General features: G+C 38.0%; 1 protein-coding gene across 5 annotated transcripts in view; it reads left to right on the top strand.

Moving 5' to 3' along the window:
- Nucleotides 1-15834, top strand: part of ITPR2 (inositol 1,4,5-trisphosphate receptor type 2) — a 417029-nt gene that overhangs the window by 342801 nt on the left and 58394 nt on the right. For all 5 annotated transcript variants that reach the window (XM_023744345.1, XM_023744344.1, XM_023744346.1 and 2 more), the window contains 3 exons: nt 2332-2496; nt 5810-6005; nt 8636-8728. In XM_023744345.1, coding sequence (XP_023600113.1) covers nt 2332-2496; nt 5810-6005; nt 8636-8728 — 454 coding nt within the window. The remainder of the gene's footprint in view (nt 1-2331; nt 2497-5809; nt 6006-8635; nt 8729-15834) is intronic.

The raw sequence follows: 15834 nt of genomic DNA on the forward strand, positions 1-15834 counted from the left end.
CAAGGCTTCGTCTAGAGAGCAGGGATATATCCATCAATATCTAGCCCTAGGTCAAGACTAAAAAAAAAAAAAAGCAATCTGAAAACATATAAGACAAATCTTTATTTTTTATGCAGAAGTAGCAGAGACCCTTTTTAGTTAGAACAGAGAAATTTCCTGCTTTTGCAGTGAGAACTGAAATGTATTGCTCTTTTGAGAATTTGAATTCAATGTGTTACTTTCCTCAGTGTAAACAGCTTATAAATAAATACTTTTCCTGCATAATTGTTTTATGACTCAGTTTAGGAAAGTAGAGATCAGGAAACTAAATATAAATAATTTGTCTTAAGCATATCATTCATCCTTCTGAAAAGTCAGAATTCTAATTTTTTACTTTATAGAATTTCTTATTTCTGTTTTGTATTGATGTACTATAATGGCCTAATCCAGGTAATATAAATGTAAACGATAGTCACTCAAAACAATTGAAAGAGTAAAACACTAAATATCATTGCATCACTCAGACATTCTACTTTTCACCATTTTCATGATGTTTATTGTCAAATGCTAAATTTATATCAGCACCTTGTATATAGTTTCTCAGTTTTTATAATACTGACTTCATATGATATTAAACTTGGTCTTGGCTAGTGAATATAAAGACATCTGTTCCACTGTAGCCCTTTTCAATAATGATCTATAAAGATTTGATAAATGAAACACTACATACTAAAGTAAGACTTTCTATTTGACATTATTCATATTGTTAGCAAGTTAGTGAAAGAATTGATAACATAGATTATTGAGAGGATAATTAAGTAGCAGGGAGGAAATTTAGAAAAGGTTTGAACTTTTTAGTTGCTGTGTTGTTGATTTGATTTGGCTATCTTCACAACATGCAATGATAGCCCATTTCTCATTTTATCTGTATTGATTTCAACTTCAGAAAGTTGAAGGAAAAGGTTTTTCCAACCTCACATATTTCAATTTTGCTTCAAAGTGTTTTGCTCCTTCTTATGTTATAATTCCGTAAGGCAATTTATTTCATATACATTGAAAAAAACCAACAATGTTGTAAAGAGCAACTTTTTCCCCCAAGGTTAGATTTGGACATATAAAGACAAATATGGTGCCAATAGATAACTAAAGAACTCAGAGAACAATTTGGAAGAAGAAATTGAAATTTCAAACTCTGTAATTCTTTCCTTGATGACAAAGAGGCAAAACTAGTTTTTTGGTTTATAAATAATGCAGTGATTCTAGAACCAAATACATGTAGATGGTCCTAAGTTTATGATAATTGTGTTCTTTGGAAATCATCACACAAATCTGTTATTGCCAAAGACTCTTAGTATAAATTTTCCGCATTCTAAAATTATGCCACAAAAGGTAACATTAAACATAGTTTTAATATAAATACTTTACATGATACCAATCATAATAAACACGCCAACAGCGTTTATTGAATTTACCACCCATAGAACTTAGAAAATATCTGCACATGTTATATTTATTTTAACCTAGATATATAGGTATATTTATAATTTTTATGTTTTTAAAGTAAGTTAAATGCAAAAATAATTTTTATAGCTTATTTGATTAAAATAACACTCAGTAGAGAAAGTCCAGGGTAAAAAAAAGTAATCAAGGGCAGATCTCTGGATATTTGGATATTTTCTGAAGACATTTTTCTTTTATAGATCTAGTATAATAGAAATATTGCATAGGCTACTTTCACTATGGATAATATAATGAGTGGTATTTAGAGTCATTGCAGCCCAGCTGGTGTGGCCCAATGGTTGAGCATTGACACATGAATCAGGAGATCACAGTTTGATCCTCAGGGGGCGTAATGCAGGAGGCAGACAATCAGTGATTCTTTTTCTCTCCCTTCCTCTCTTGAAGTCAATAAAAATATATATTAAAAATAAAATAGTCATTGCATTAAGTGCTTCATATGCTTTATGAACTGTTTAATCCTCTCACTAGTTCTATCAGTTGGGAATTCCTTTATTCCAGTTTTTTAGAAGAAACAATCAGGCCTATAGGTGCACAACTCAAGCCATGCCAGCAGTGGTGAGAGCACCAAGATTTTAATTCAGGTCCATGTCAGTTGCATAGCTGGGGCCCTTAGTCATGCTCCTCTCTTTTCCTGGAACTGCAAAGGTTACCAGTTCTGCCTGTACCATGTTTACATGTAGATTTGTAAGTAGTGCTGAAAAATTACAGAATGAAAAATCATTAAACAAAACCACAGATTTGTGAACAATAGGTTCTGTCAATGACCTGTTATTTATGTGCATTTGGGGATAAATAAGACAGTAAAATCTTTTTTTTTTCTCCTCCCTTCAGCTTTGTAATAAAATAGTATTTCTGGTGAGTTTTGTTGGAAACCGTGGCACGTTCACCCGAGGGTACCGAGCAGTCATCCTGGACATGGCCTTTCTCTACCACGTGGCGTATGTCCTGGTTTGCATGCTGGGCCTCTTTGTCCATGAATTCTTCTATAGCTTCCTGGTGAGTACATCTCTATGTGGACAGTTGCTGCTGGGAAAAATGCACAATGCTTCTTCCTTTGATTTTATTTTTTAAAGCAGGGCCAGACATTTAGGACAAATTATGTTATTTTTAGAATTTCCTAGGCAAAGCATGAATTGTTATTATTTTTAGTCTTTATTTTTCTCTGAGAAACTACATCTGTGGTGGAATTCTTTCTTTCCTCTCTGAGAAGGAACCAAGGAGTCCATGCTTGACCCAGGTTTCATAGAGCAGGCTGCTTGTGGTTTCAGCCAAATCGTATGTCTCTTTACAATTAGGGAGTCTCCGATGGAATGTGGGAGAAAAAATGGGGATATGTTTCCTTGGCACTGGAATCATTATATTGTATTTATAGTGCCAAATATGTGCATCTTTACAGTGACAAATAAGTACAACGAGGGAGAAAAGTGTCAACCTAGCAAAAGACAATGAGTTGTTTTAAGAAAAGTCTTACGGTTTCAGATTTAATGTCTTTGTTGCGAAGCTTATCTACATACACTTAATTCATTAAATGGATTATCAGATTTCTTCCACAGATTTTTGGTGTGTTTGTGGAGTTTTTTTTTTCTCCGGCTATCAGTTTTTCTTCATGCATATATGTTTTATGGCCATAAACCAGGAGAGGAATCAATATAAATATATGATGTTTTGAAACTTAAAGCACTACCCGGTTAGCATCATGCATAGGAGCAATTTATTTATCTCTCCAGCCCAGAGCTGACATGCAGTAGAGAGCACTTCTCAGTAAAATCACCTGAAAACAAGTTGAAGATCTAAGACCATTACGCTGACCCAGTTTGCTCGCCTCCTGCTTCCCCGTTATGTTATCTAGCACACCCATGTATGAAGACGGAAAAACAGCTAATTTTCCATTTACTCTCAAGCACTTGAAAGAGCCACAGTGAAGAGTGGATTTGTCCCATATGTTTAGATTAAAAATTATCTTCCAGATAGTTAATCGGATTATTCGCCAATTTAAAGGAAATTTTTTTTTCTGTTTCAGGGATCCAAATGAATTCCCTCTCTGCTTTGATTCACCTGAAAAATTCCATTTAAAAAATCTGCCTGTGATATACAATAAAATTAAATTAAATTTGAAAAAAATCTGCCTGTGACCTACAGGGGTGGGTAAAAGTAGGGTTATAGTTATTTGTATGGAAAATAATACAATAATTAATAAATAATCATACAACAATAAACTTTTTCTTACTCACAACTGTAAACCTACTTTTGCCCTACCCTGTATGAAGTCCTAAGATACCCAGCACTTTAACCTGACTGTGATATGTGTGTCCTCCTTCTGGTCTATAAAATGAGTAGGGGTAGTATCGGAGACTAGTATTACCAAGATCTATTTAAAAGATAATGTGAAATGAGGCGTGTAAATATTTGTTTTCCAAGTAAAGGTATTTGACAAAATAAAGTTGTATTTGAATGATTATATGAGTTATTAAGAGTACTGTTACTTTAATTTATGTTACTTAACCTTATTTTTTAGTTTTATTTCCTCTTGGCTTTTATGTTTCAAATCTTACAATAGGGATGCTAATTTGTTTTCATTGGATTGGTTATAGAAAGGAGATAGTCCGTTTTGATGTTTAGAGTACTAGAAGGAAATTGTAATGGACATAATAACAAAATGGAATTTAAACATTTTAAAAATATTTTAATATTTTAAAATTATATGAATATGCATTTCTGGTTTTCTCCACAATGTCAATCGTTTATTCAAAATAATAAAAACCACACTCTAGATTTTCCTTTTAGAAATAAACAGAAAGAACCATCAACCTGACCAATGTCAACACGTTTTGCATTCTCAAGATTCTGACTTCATGAGGACAGGATGGGGCCCAGGGACATGCAGTTTTTGCAAGCATCCCATGGGCTTCTGGAAGCTCTGTACTTCCAGAAACTATCCAGAAGTGACCCAGAGCCCTTTGTCAGACCTTTTCTTTCAGTCACTATTGAAATAAACTTAAGAAAAACCTCCTTATGTCAAGTAAATAAGTTCATGCCAGAGCGCCGATAATTTGGAAGTTGGATTAGTTATTTGTCTGTTCTGAAGAATGTTGACTTCATTTCCAGAGTTTGCTGCTCCCTCCAGAAGATAAATAGCAGAATAGTTAAATCTTTTTTATTTTTTACCATTATAAAATAACAGTTTCTAAGGTGAGCAAACAAGTTAATAACTTTACAGCAATTATGTGTAAGGAAGTGACTGTATAACCTTCAGTGCTCAGGAAAGTGGGGTACAAGGCCCTGCTGTCTCTGAGAGGATGCAGGACACGGATAATTGATCGTTTCAACCAGTTTAGACGTTCTAATCACTGCTCACAGGTAGCAGAAGACAAACCTCTATTATTCCACTTTTTAAAATATTCTTTCTTTCTAAACAGGTATTTATGCCTTTTTTAAGTGAATGTTAAATTACTGCTTTTAACCAGCTTTTGGTAATAAAACATGTACTTGATAATGTATAATTTCAAGATTTTACATAGCAATAAATAAAAGTGTTTTCAGTGTTGACTACAGATAGCAAACACACACCTAGGTTCTTGACTCGTGCATAGATTTTCTCCTACTAAACACATAATGGAAAATAGCCCATTAGAGAAAGTGAATTAGAAAAATTGTGTATTATATCTTTGTTTATACTTCTGGTTCCAAAAGTACATACTAAAGTAATATGTTTTATCCTCAGTATATGCCTTTAGTAAGGAAAGATGTTAGCATTTCTCAACTATTTTAAAATTTCATATCTATTTCTATTGCAACAGGCTCATAAAATTGTTCCCATAATTTCACCTCTATCATTTGATTAAACAATACATTTCATGAGCCTATCCATTATTTATCACTTAGGTGAACCTAACTCAGCATTCTCACTTTAGTCATTTCACATAGTCTAGAAGCAACTGCAGAATGTCAGTAAGAGTAAAAATAAGGAATAAGAAGCTAAGTTGGTTAAGTATAATACTATAATTTTTCTAAATTCAAATGTGAAGCTATGCTATTTCATGTCTTACACAACTGAAATTATGTTGGTTACAAAACCAACAGGTGCACAATATATGTTGTGTTAAGGTTCTCTTTATTAAAAAACAGTTTATTAGTACATTTCAGCTGGACAGCAATATATATCTTGGTTCATTTTTAAAGTCATTTAGGTTGTAATTTTTTCATAGATAAACTAAAATGGCTTGCATTTGTATTTGTAATGACCTTTATACTTATTCATCTTTTGCTCCTTTGCATGTTTGTGGATTTTTTATTTATTTTATTTTTTTAGCTTTTTGATTTGGTGTACAGAGAAGAGACTCTGCTCAATGTCATAAAAAGTGTCACCCGCAATGGCCGCTCCATTATTCTAACGGCAGTCCTCGCTCTCATCCTGGTCTACCTGTTTTCCATTATTGGGTTCCTTTTTCTGAAGGATGACTTCACTATGGAAGTGGATCGGCTGAAAAACAGAACTCCCATTACAGGTATTGCTATTACCACTGAATGAGCTTTCTCGGATGGCAGGTGTGATTTGTAGGGAGCTTGTTAAGAGGATTACAGATAAACACTAATGGAGGAAATGTTTTCTTTCACTCCTTTGAAAACATGCCTCGTTCACTAAGAGCTCACGACTGTGAAATACTTGTAGGCTGTATATTAGCTGCCAATGTGTGGAGGAGTATCCCAGACAAGCAACATTATCTAAGCCCAGTATCAGAGAGGAAGTTTCCATGATGACTCTAATCCTGAAGACAGTCAACAACTTCAGTGAAGGATAATCGCTTTGGCATGTTTTTCCTCCCCTTTTTCCTTCTCTCCCAAGAGCATATAGCATCATTTACAACCGTCCTATATAATAAAGAGCTAATATGCTAATTAGACCAAACAGCAGAACGACCGTCCGGACGAGTTTCCGGACAAAACTGGGGCTGTAAGGGCCGAGCCCCTTGCATGAATTTCGTGCATTGGGCCTCTAGTTATTCTATATGTGTTTGCTCACGGTACATCATATTGTACTTAAATAATTGAAAATGATAAATGTTTTGACCTGAAACCATCATAGAGTAAGAAATTTGGGATAGAAAAAATACTCAAAATGTTGTCATTAAGGAGCTCAATCCATCAGTATGTGGCCATCAGAATTACTGTACAATATTTATTTTTATTGGCTAACTGGTTAGACATTATTTATTTATGCTCACTGTGATTCTTGTGAGGGCTTATTCTTCCTATATTATTTTGAATTTTTACTTATTCTTTCTAAAGATTTCTTTTTACCACTTTCCTACCTTTTGTTGTTTTGGTTAAATTTCTTTGTTACTTTTTTTCCTCCTCTTCTAATTTGCTGAATAGAAATCATAGTTCTGCACTTTGCTGTTAGCTTCTGTGGGTGATTTTCATGTCTATGGGTTGTAGGGAATGGAAACCACAAAATTACTCTCTCCTCAAGCTATTAAATTTAAAGGTATGATTTAATTAGTGTGCCTTATAAGCCATACTCTTTCTTGCCTTTAAACATTTGTTAATTATTAAACTAATGATATTTGGTAGTATCTTTCTTAGAATATGGGAAAATTAAATGACATTTAAATCTTTTATTAAGTCTAAGTGATTAAAACACAAAATAGAAAGATCATAGATCGAAAGTTATTAAACTTGAGACTGAATTTCATACCTAAATTTTAGTCTGGATTAACAGGAACATGAAATATTTTATGTTACTGTGTTTCTTATTCCTTAAATGTTACTTTTTTCCAGAGTTTTTTGCAGGTGAAAATAATTGGAAAAAAAGCTCAGATATGTAAATACTCCCCCAAACTCCCTTTTACTAAACTATCTGTCAATTATAAACTACTTATTCTCAAACTCTTCAAGTTTTAATTATTTGCAAGGCATGTTCACATTGAGTTATTCAGTGCAGGGTGAGTCTGAAGTCGAAGCATCGTAATTCCTGAATTCAAATATATCCAATAGCTATAGTTTTATGAATCTGTGTTACTTATAAAGGAAATTAGTGTCATATTATGAAAATATGTTCCTTAGAAATATAAAGATATCTTTTTTTCTTTTTTTGCTTATAATTTAGGTAACTCTAGACCTAAAATGTCAAGATCTCTACTAAAAGTACTTATGAATATTTATATAAAAAGCTGTTAAATAAGAGAAAGCGTTAAATACTGTGAATCTAGCATATGAGAACAGCGAACAAAGTTGAACTCTTGATTCTTCATAGATTGAGACTTTTGTTTCATAGATTGAGAGTGAATGTGATACCAGGCCCTGGGAAAAATAGCCTTATTTTCATAATACTTTTAGTTTACTTCAATGCCATATATTGTATCTATTGATACAGGGCATAAATTTTATTCTTTCTGGTATGGAACACTCTTTACTCGCAAGGTTGAGGGTAATTATTGAGGAAGACACACCTCGGTAACACGTGAAATTTGAAGTGCATAAGTATGCAGTTCCTCGGTTAGTGTGAAGTCATAATCAGAAAGCCAGGAGATGGGAGCCAAGAGGGGGGAGGTTGAGAGTGCTAGAGTGGAATGGCAAGAGCTTCACAGGTACAAAGGAGAGTGGGGGATGGAGAATTTGCACGTGGCATTGGGAATTTAGGAGAATGCAGATCATGCCTCTGGGAAAGGTGCGATCTGTGGTTTGATAGATGAAGAAGGAGCCTCCACTTAACAACATGCAAGGGGATCCGTGTCTTAGAAAAGCCCGAGGAGTTAGAGGGAACGTTCTGTTGACAAGCAGAGGTGACAGTGTCTCTCACACATGTCCCTTCTCACCCTCATTTCCTCTGATCCAGAATACTGCAGGGACCTCTTATGTGGATTCCTCACCTTCATCCTCCACTCTGCCTGCCCCAGTCATTCATTCTGACCATACCTCTGATTCTGTCTCTTATTAGTTCAAACGCCTTTCTGAGATTGGTGCTGGTTGTGGGATGCTCAGTTTAAAAACACCAACCTGGAAGCCCAGGTCATTCTGTTGTCATGTCTGAGTCTTTGCTGATCTCTGTCCCTTTTGTCACACAAATTGCACCTGGAATTGCCCGTACCCACCTACCTGCATACTTATCTCTATACCATATTCCTCTTTTTCTCAGGAAGTAACGACGTTCCTACTATGACTTTAACTTCCATGATGGGAACATGTGACAAGGAAAACTGCTCACCCACGATACCAGCTTCAAATACAGGTCTGTAAAAATGACTCCAGAGCAGTGTTACATCTGCACTTATGTTTATTTGATAGAGTTGCTCTAGGAATTTCATGGTGGTTTGAAGTAGAAAAATGGGAGGCTGAAAGAACCAAGAAGAGTCAAACTAGAGAAAGGATTTATAAATCTACCATTTTATATCCCCACCCTGTTCCTTCTATTATTTCTATTCATGAGAATTTATCAAACTTACCCTGTCATACATGCTGTTAAAAATTCTACCATATTGCAAACCCATACCACACTAAGCAAGACCCTTTTAACTGTATTGCCTTTAACAAAGAATCTGGAAATGCATGGGCTTAGAATTCAGAAGTCTTGGTTATAACCCTGATCTTGCCACTTTCTAGCTGTCTGTCTTAGACATGTTATGCAAATTCCCTGGACTTTGTTCATATGGCTTGGCCAGAGATGGAAGGAGGGAGGAAGAGACAGAGAGAATATGATACTTCCCCTGCTTCCAACAGAGCAAATGGAACCATACATATAAAAATCATTTTTTAAACTCTGATTGTTCGGAAACTATGGCATATGTGAAATTTAATGAGCTGTAGAAGGAATTAGTGATCTGTTTCCAGAAGCAGCAACAATTTAGAGAGTATATGTCTTTAAATAGTTCAAGAGTTTTATATATGTACTAGAGGCCTGGTGCACGAAATTCATCCATGGGTAGGGTCCCTAGGCCTGGCTGGCGATCAGGGCTGATCTGTGGGGCAACCGGTGGGGCGATCGGGGGAGGGGGGTGGGCGCTGGCACCCACCTTGGCTGGCCTGGGGGCTGGGGGCAGCTCCTGTGTTGAGCATCTGTCCCCTGGTGGTCAGTGCGCATCATAGCAACTGGTCGTTCCACCATTCGGTCAATTTGCATATTAGGCTTTTATTACATAGGATGTGTGTCTATGTGTGTATATATACATATATATGTGTGTGTGTGTATATATAATGGATTTAATCTACATTATGCTAATGAAGGACAACATTGGACTCAGGGAAGATGCAGGAAGGAAGAGTTAAGCACAGTGTAAGGATGGATTTCCCCTCTTCCGTCTGGGAGCACATTGTCTGGTTATAAATGATGTGCCTTCATTCCTGAGTTGCCTTTTCCTTGAGATGTTGGTTGAAGAATGGAATGTCCCTTCTACTGACTCAATGTTTAGTGCTTATAACCTAAAGGGAGGAAAAAACACAGGAATACATTTATCCCAATGTCCCAGCCGCTATAGGCTCTGTGAGCAGTAGTCACCAAGAACTGTTTCTTTCCCTACCTCCTGGGATCCCAGTCAAAGCTTCCAAACAATTAACCGGCTCATTCTCTGCTCGCCTAGCTTACTATGCTCTATAGTTTCTAAAGTCCTGTTACACGCATCCTCCAGTTTCCCCTTCAGTTTCTTCAGCCTTCTTCACATATTGCAGCACTGACTCTCGGTGTGACATTCCAGGGGGAGAAGTTGAGGGGTGGTATCTTATTCTGGATAGTGGGATTTGCAATCCCACCGCACTCTTGAGCCCGTATGTGGCTGACTCTTGGCTAAAATGCCATTCTTCACATAAATGCCTATCCTGTACTTATATGATTGGGAGTTTGGGAATTTCAAGTGTAAAAGCATGCATGTATTTCTATTTATTTCTGCCAACCTGTAATCCAAGGGCCGTTCCATTTTGTCCTGTAAATAGATGAGGAGTTTTCTGACCAGCTGCTCTGTAGGTTTTAGGTCCCTCCCAGTTCTAAGGTGCCACACATGGTGCAGCTGCTCAGAAAACTCATCTATTCGATTCTGTTAAGCACTGTACTCTCTCTCACGTCATCCTCAAGTTTGATCAGCTCTAGAACAGGGATTGGCAAACTGTGGCCCATGAGGAAATCTGACTTGTCGTCTTGGGCTAAAAATTGTTGTAACATTATTTTGATGTGTTTTTTTTTTCCTTTAAAGAAAAATATGCAGTGGAAACTGTACATGGCCCACAAAGCCAATTTGTCAGTTGGCTCTTTATAGAAAAAAAATCGCCAACCTCTGCCCTAGAAGATTGTTATTAAAGGTACTAGAAATGCTGCATAGGACAGTGTTAGGGACAGAGTTCTTTAGCTTGCTTCTAGAAACATGCCTTCACATTGAAATAGTCACCTTTAGCACAGTTCTTTAACCACATTGAAATTTGTCTTAAATAGACTATCATTTAGCCCATGTTTCTCCATCTTAAAACAAAATTATTAAGCTCCTTCTCAAAGCCTCCTTGCCAAAGCCCAGATACATAATGTCTCCCACATCCCCAATTTGAGGTTAGTCTGAATGCATGCTGGCCTTTCTTGATCTCAACTCCTTCCCACACTATCACTTTAATGATCCACTTTGGTGTGTTATCTTGGGGACCAGCATCAAGTTCATCTGTGAGCAGCTTGCAGAACCTGTCACAATCTCAAATTTAGGTCTGCAGATGCCTCTGTGCACTTACCATTATCCATGATTTTTAAAAAATCACAGAGGGATTTTGAAAACTTGGACATGGTTTCAGTAGTTGGGTAAAATTAAATCCCATATAATAAAAGCCTAATATGCTAAGTGTCCAGTTGTCTGGTTGTCCATTCAACCAATCAAACGTAATATGCTAATGATATCCTAAGGCTGTTCAACAACTCGCTATGATGTGCACTGACCACCAGGGGGAAGATGCTCCAACTGGTAGGTTAACTTGCTGCTGGGGTCTGGCCGATCGAGACTGAGATGGGCTGGACATGCCCTGGAACACTCCCGCGGTCCCTCCCCAGCTGGCCAACCTCCTGTGTCCCTCCCCGGCCCTGATCGTGCACCAGTGAGGTCCCTCAGCCTGGCCTGTGCCCTCTTGCAATCAAGGACCCCTTGGGGGATGTCGGAGAGCCGGTTTCAGCCTGATCCTGCAGGCCAGGCCGAGGGACCCCACTGGTGCATAAATTCGTGCACCAGGCCTCTAGTAGCTAGATAAAATTAAATAGTTCAGGATTTTTAGGGCACCTTGAATATCAATTATTGTCACCAGTACATGTCTTCTTTTCTATTCAGCATTCTTTCTCCTTAACAGAATATGAAAAATAACATTTTTACAATTTAGTTTCTTGTTAGCACAAATATTTTAATAACATGGTTCCAACATATATAGTAACCCTATTCCTGCATTGTTCTTGTATATCTGAATATTACTTTTAAATTACTTCCTTTATCTTAAAGGAAATATACTTTATGGTTTGATTTTTTAAGAACAGAATATTACTTTGCCAGTGAACCAACAACAAAGCTAGTGTTCCTCCCACCAGTCTAGAATGATGGCTGACCCACGGGTTTTGCACAGCCGTTAAGCTAGTGATGCTCATCCCAGCATGGGAGCCAGAAGCTCCTGAGGCACCGTGAGGTAACTGCTCCTGGAGGGAGGTCTTCCAGGTCAGACGGTGTAAGCATATCCCAGGTCCTGGCTGCCCAGCTCTTGCAATTCTGCAGAATTTAGGCTTTCTGCAATTCCCCAGGCACTGTTGTTGATGCTCCTCTAGGCATTCTATGGTAATTGTTTCATATGCTATAACTAATGGGGATATTTTAATCTTAACTTTGAAAAAAATGAAGTGAATATTTTTGTAAAACAGGAAATTAGTCGTCTACTCAGTACATTATTTGATGATGGTGATAGTAATAATTTTTAAAACCTTGTATATTCATTCATATGTCAATATTTGTTGAGCCTGTACTATTGGCCAGCCAACATGCTAGGTATTACACTGTTGAGTAAACAAACATAAATCCTGGCCCTTAATGGAACTTATAAAATAGTGGGGGAAGCATAAAAAGTTATAAATTATGGTGAGTCCTGTAGGCGGCACTATGCGGGGTAGTCACAAGAGAGCCTGGCAGTAGGAAGATCAAATAGAAAGGCATTCCTGAGGAGGAATTATTTAAACCGAAACATGAGGTGAGAAGGAGCCAGTCAGGCCAAGAGGAAGGAGAAGTGCATCCTGGTCCCAGAAATGCATGTTCTAATTCAAGGATAGATGGATGTGACTAATTATCCTCACGTTATAGGTACAAACACTGAAGGACCTTACGTAAGCTCACATGGCTAGTAAGTCAATCTAGATCTCTGACCCCAAAGCCTGAACTCCAGCCTTCTCAGTGTTATTTCCTCTTAATTACTAAAGAATTAATCTCTATAAATTATTTTTTTTCCGAACCCAAATTTAGAGATTGTTAAAATTCTGCCTATCGTGTTTTCTTTCAAAGAATGCTTGGATAGATTGTCTTTATGTATACCGTGTCCTAAAGGCAGTTTCTTAAATATTCTTTCTTATGTGTTTATCAGCTGGGATTAATTCCCTTCCCACCCCTGCCTTGGGGATGTTTAGCAATGTCTCCAGACATGTTTAGTTGTCGGAACTCTGGGAGGAATGCAAGTAGCATTCAGTGGGTAGAGGCCAGGGATGCCGCTAACCATCCCACCGCGCACAGGACAGCCCCACCACAAAGGATTATCCAGCACAAAATGTCAGCAGTGTTGAGGTTGAGAAACTGTGTCCTTTACAAAGTCGATTTGGATATTAGTTTGTAACTCTGAACACAAATGTGTAAAAGGCTTCCTGTAAATACCTCTACAACCTCTTACTCACCTAAAATATTACACAAAGAGCATACCTTCTCTTTTATCTATGGACCGATGGGGACAGCCCTTCCAGGTGTGTTGTTCAAGGAGCAAAGTCGTCTTTTTTCCTTTCTCTTTTTTTAAGGCTCCACCTGAGATGGGTATGGTGGGGAGAGGCAGAATGGTGGGGAAAGGCGGTATGATTTTTCAGGAAAAAAACCCAGAGTAGGGAGGAAAGGATAGTGGAGGAATTTCAGCACCAGAGGTGTGAGAGAGACCTTGTTGAGAGAGATGGTGGCAATAGCCTTTCACACTCAGGGATCATTCCCAAATCAGTATGAAGAACTACAGGAATGCCTGTGTCGATCTACTCTTTCTTCTGAGCCCTTTTTGCATTTAATATGGTGAGTGCTAAACGTCATCTGATTGAAAATTCCATGGAGTTAGTCTTCTAGCCCTTGCCCCCTTTAGATTTTGGCCACATGTGTTTAACTGCAAAAGTAGCGTGAAAGCTAGAACCTGGGGTTTGCTGTGCAGCATGTGTCACTTAGATTTAAAAATAACTTTTCTATGTCTAAGACCAGGATTACGTTTTAATTTGCAAACCCTAGTGTGCATTTGTGATGGGCTTGGCTTGTTCCCTTGCGGACAGCAGGACCCCATTACAAAGGCCCAGACACACACAGCAGCATAATAACAAGCCTCCTGGCGACCGGGAGGCTGCAGCCAGGGATGGTCCAGCCGATGCCGGTGGGTCATTGTCCCAGCAGCAGCATGGCACCTGGCAACCAACTGTGGCTGGAAAAAAAGAATTTCTATTTCATTTATTGCGGACCTCCCTGACTTCCTATAAAATATTCACTTAAAAATAAACCAAAAAAAAAGGATTTTCCAGAAAAGTAAGGCCTTTTTGAGATAATTTACAAAATACAATACAGTCACAGTTCTTTTCTAAGTAAAAATCACTTGAATATATAGAAAAGGGAGTTCACAGATGGCTAACATTTAGAAGTAATTCAAATTTGATATGTTTTGGTATTGTAACTTAACGAAAAAGGTTGATGAATACCAGAAACTGATCAGCTTCCTTTTGAGTGCCCAGTGTTTTAATTTTTTTTCCTATTTAAAATTTTTTAAAATCAGCATTTCCATAATGACTCGATTTTAATTAAAGTTTAAGACTAACAAACAAGATGTTTTTAATTGCACTCAAATTTTAAATATATCCCAATGACAATCTATTGCTTCCTAAGAAACCATCAAAAATGAATAATTTAATTGTTAAAGCAGAAAAAAATAGCATTATTAAGTGATCTTATCCAAGCCTGTCCAGTATTTTTATAAAAACTTTGTAATAGAACAGAATTTGTAATAAAGCAGTTTCTCAACCTCAACACTATTGACATTTTAACCCAACACTTCAGCTAAGAGGGAACTATTTCAGAACCAATAGAATATATTTTTATTCCTTTCTTTATATGAAACATTTTATTTCTATTATAAATTAAGAAAAAAATACTTTATTTTACTGATACTCAACTGAATATGAGAATAACTTAATCTCATATTGTTCAAGTATAAAATATATTGATTATGTTAAAACTATAATTTTGCATAAGAGTTTACAGTCATCTATCTACACTAATAAAAGAGAAACATGGTAATTAGCGTACGACCGCTACCCTTCCCATTGGCTAATCAGCATATCCTTATGCAAATTAACTGTCAGCCAAGATGGCGGCCCACAGCCAGGCAGCTGGAAGCGAACATGAGGCTTGCTTGCTTCAGTGAAGGAGGACTCCAATGTTCCCCGCCTGCCTTGCCGGCCTCTGAGCTGGCAGTTTGAAACATTCTAACAAATATAGAAGCTAAACAAAACCCAGAAACCAGCTTTCAGCCAGCTGGGATCTCAGAGCTGGAGTTATACATTGTTTCGATTATAGAACCCAAACAAACCAGATACCTGCTTTCAGCAGCAGAAGCCTCAGAGCTAGAGCCAGAGCTAAAGCTGGCCCAGAATAAAAAATAAAAAAAAGAAAAAAAGGAGCGGTTGGGAGCTTCAGTCAACAACTGCCAGCCTGAAAGCAGCCCTCAGCCCCTCACCCAGACTGGCCAGGCACCCCAGTGGGGACCCCCATCCTGAAGGGTGTGTGACCAGCTGCAAACAGCCATCATCCCCTCATCCAGGCTGGCCAGGCACCCCAGTGGGGACCCCCACCCTGATCCAGGACACCCTTCAGGGCACACCAGCTGGCCCCCAGGCCTCTATCCTATATAGTAAAAGGGTAATATGCCTCCCAGCACCGGGATCAGCGGAGCTGCGAGGCCTCGTGGCACTGGATCAGCATGACAGGGGGCAGCGCCCAAACACCCTGATCGCCCTGCGGCTCTGTGTGTGACAGGGTGCAGCGTCCCAACCCCCTGATCGGCCCTGCTCTTTGTGTGACAGGGGGCAGCGCCCCAACCTCCTCCCCCCCCCCCCACGGGGCC

Source organism: Myotis lucifugus, unplaced genomic scaffold (assembly GCF_000147115.1).
Source record: "Myotis lucifugus unplaced genomic scaffold, Myoluc2.0 scaffold_451, whole genome shotgun sequence".
NCBI classification, from domain to species: Eukaryota; Metazoa; Chordata; class Mammalia; order Chiroptera; family Vespertilionidae; genus Myotis; species Myotis lucifugus.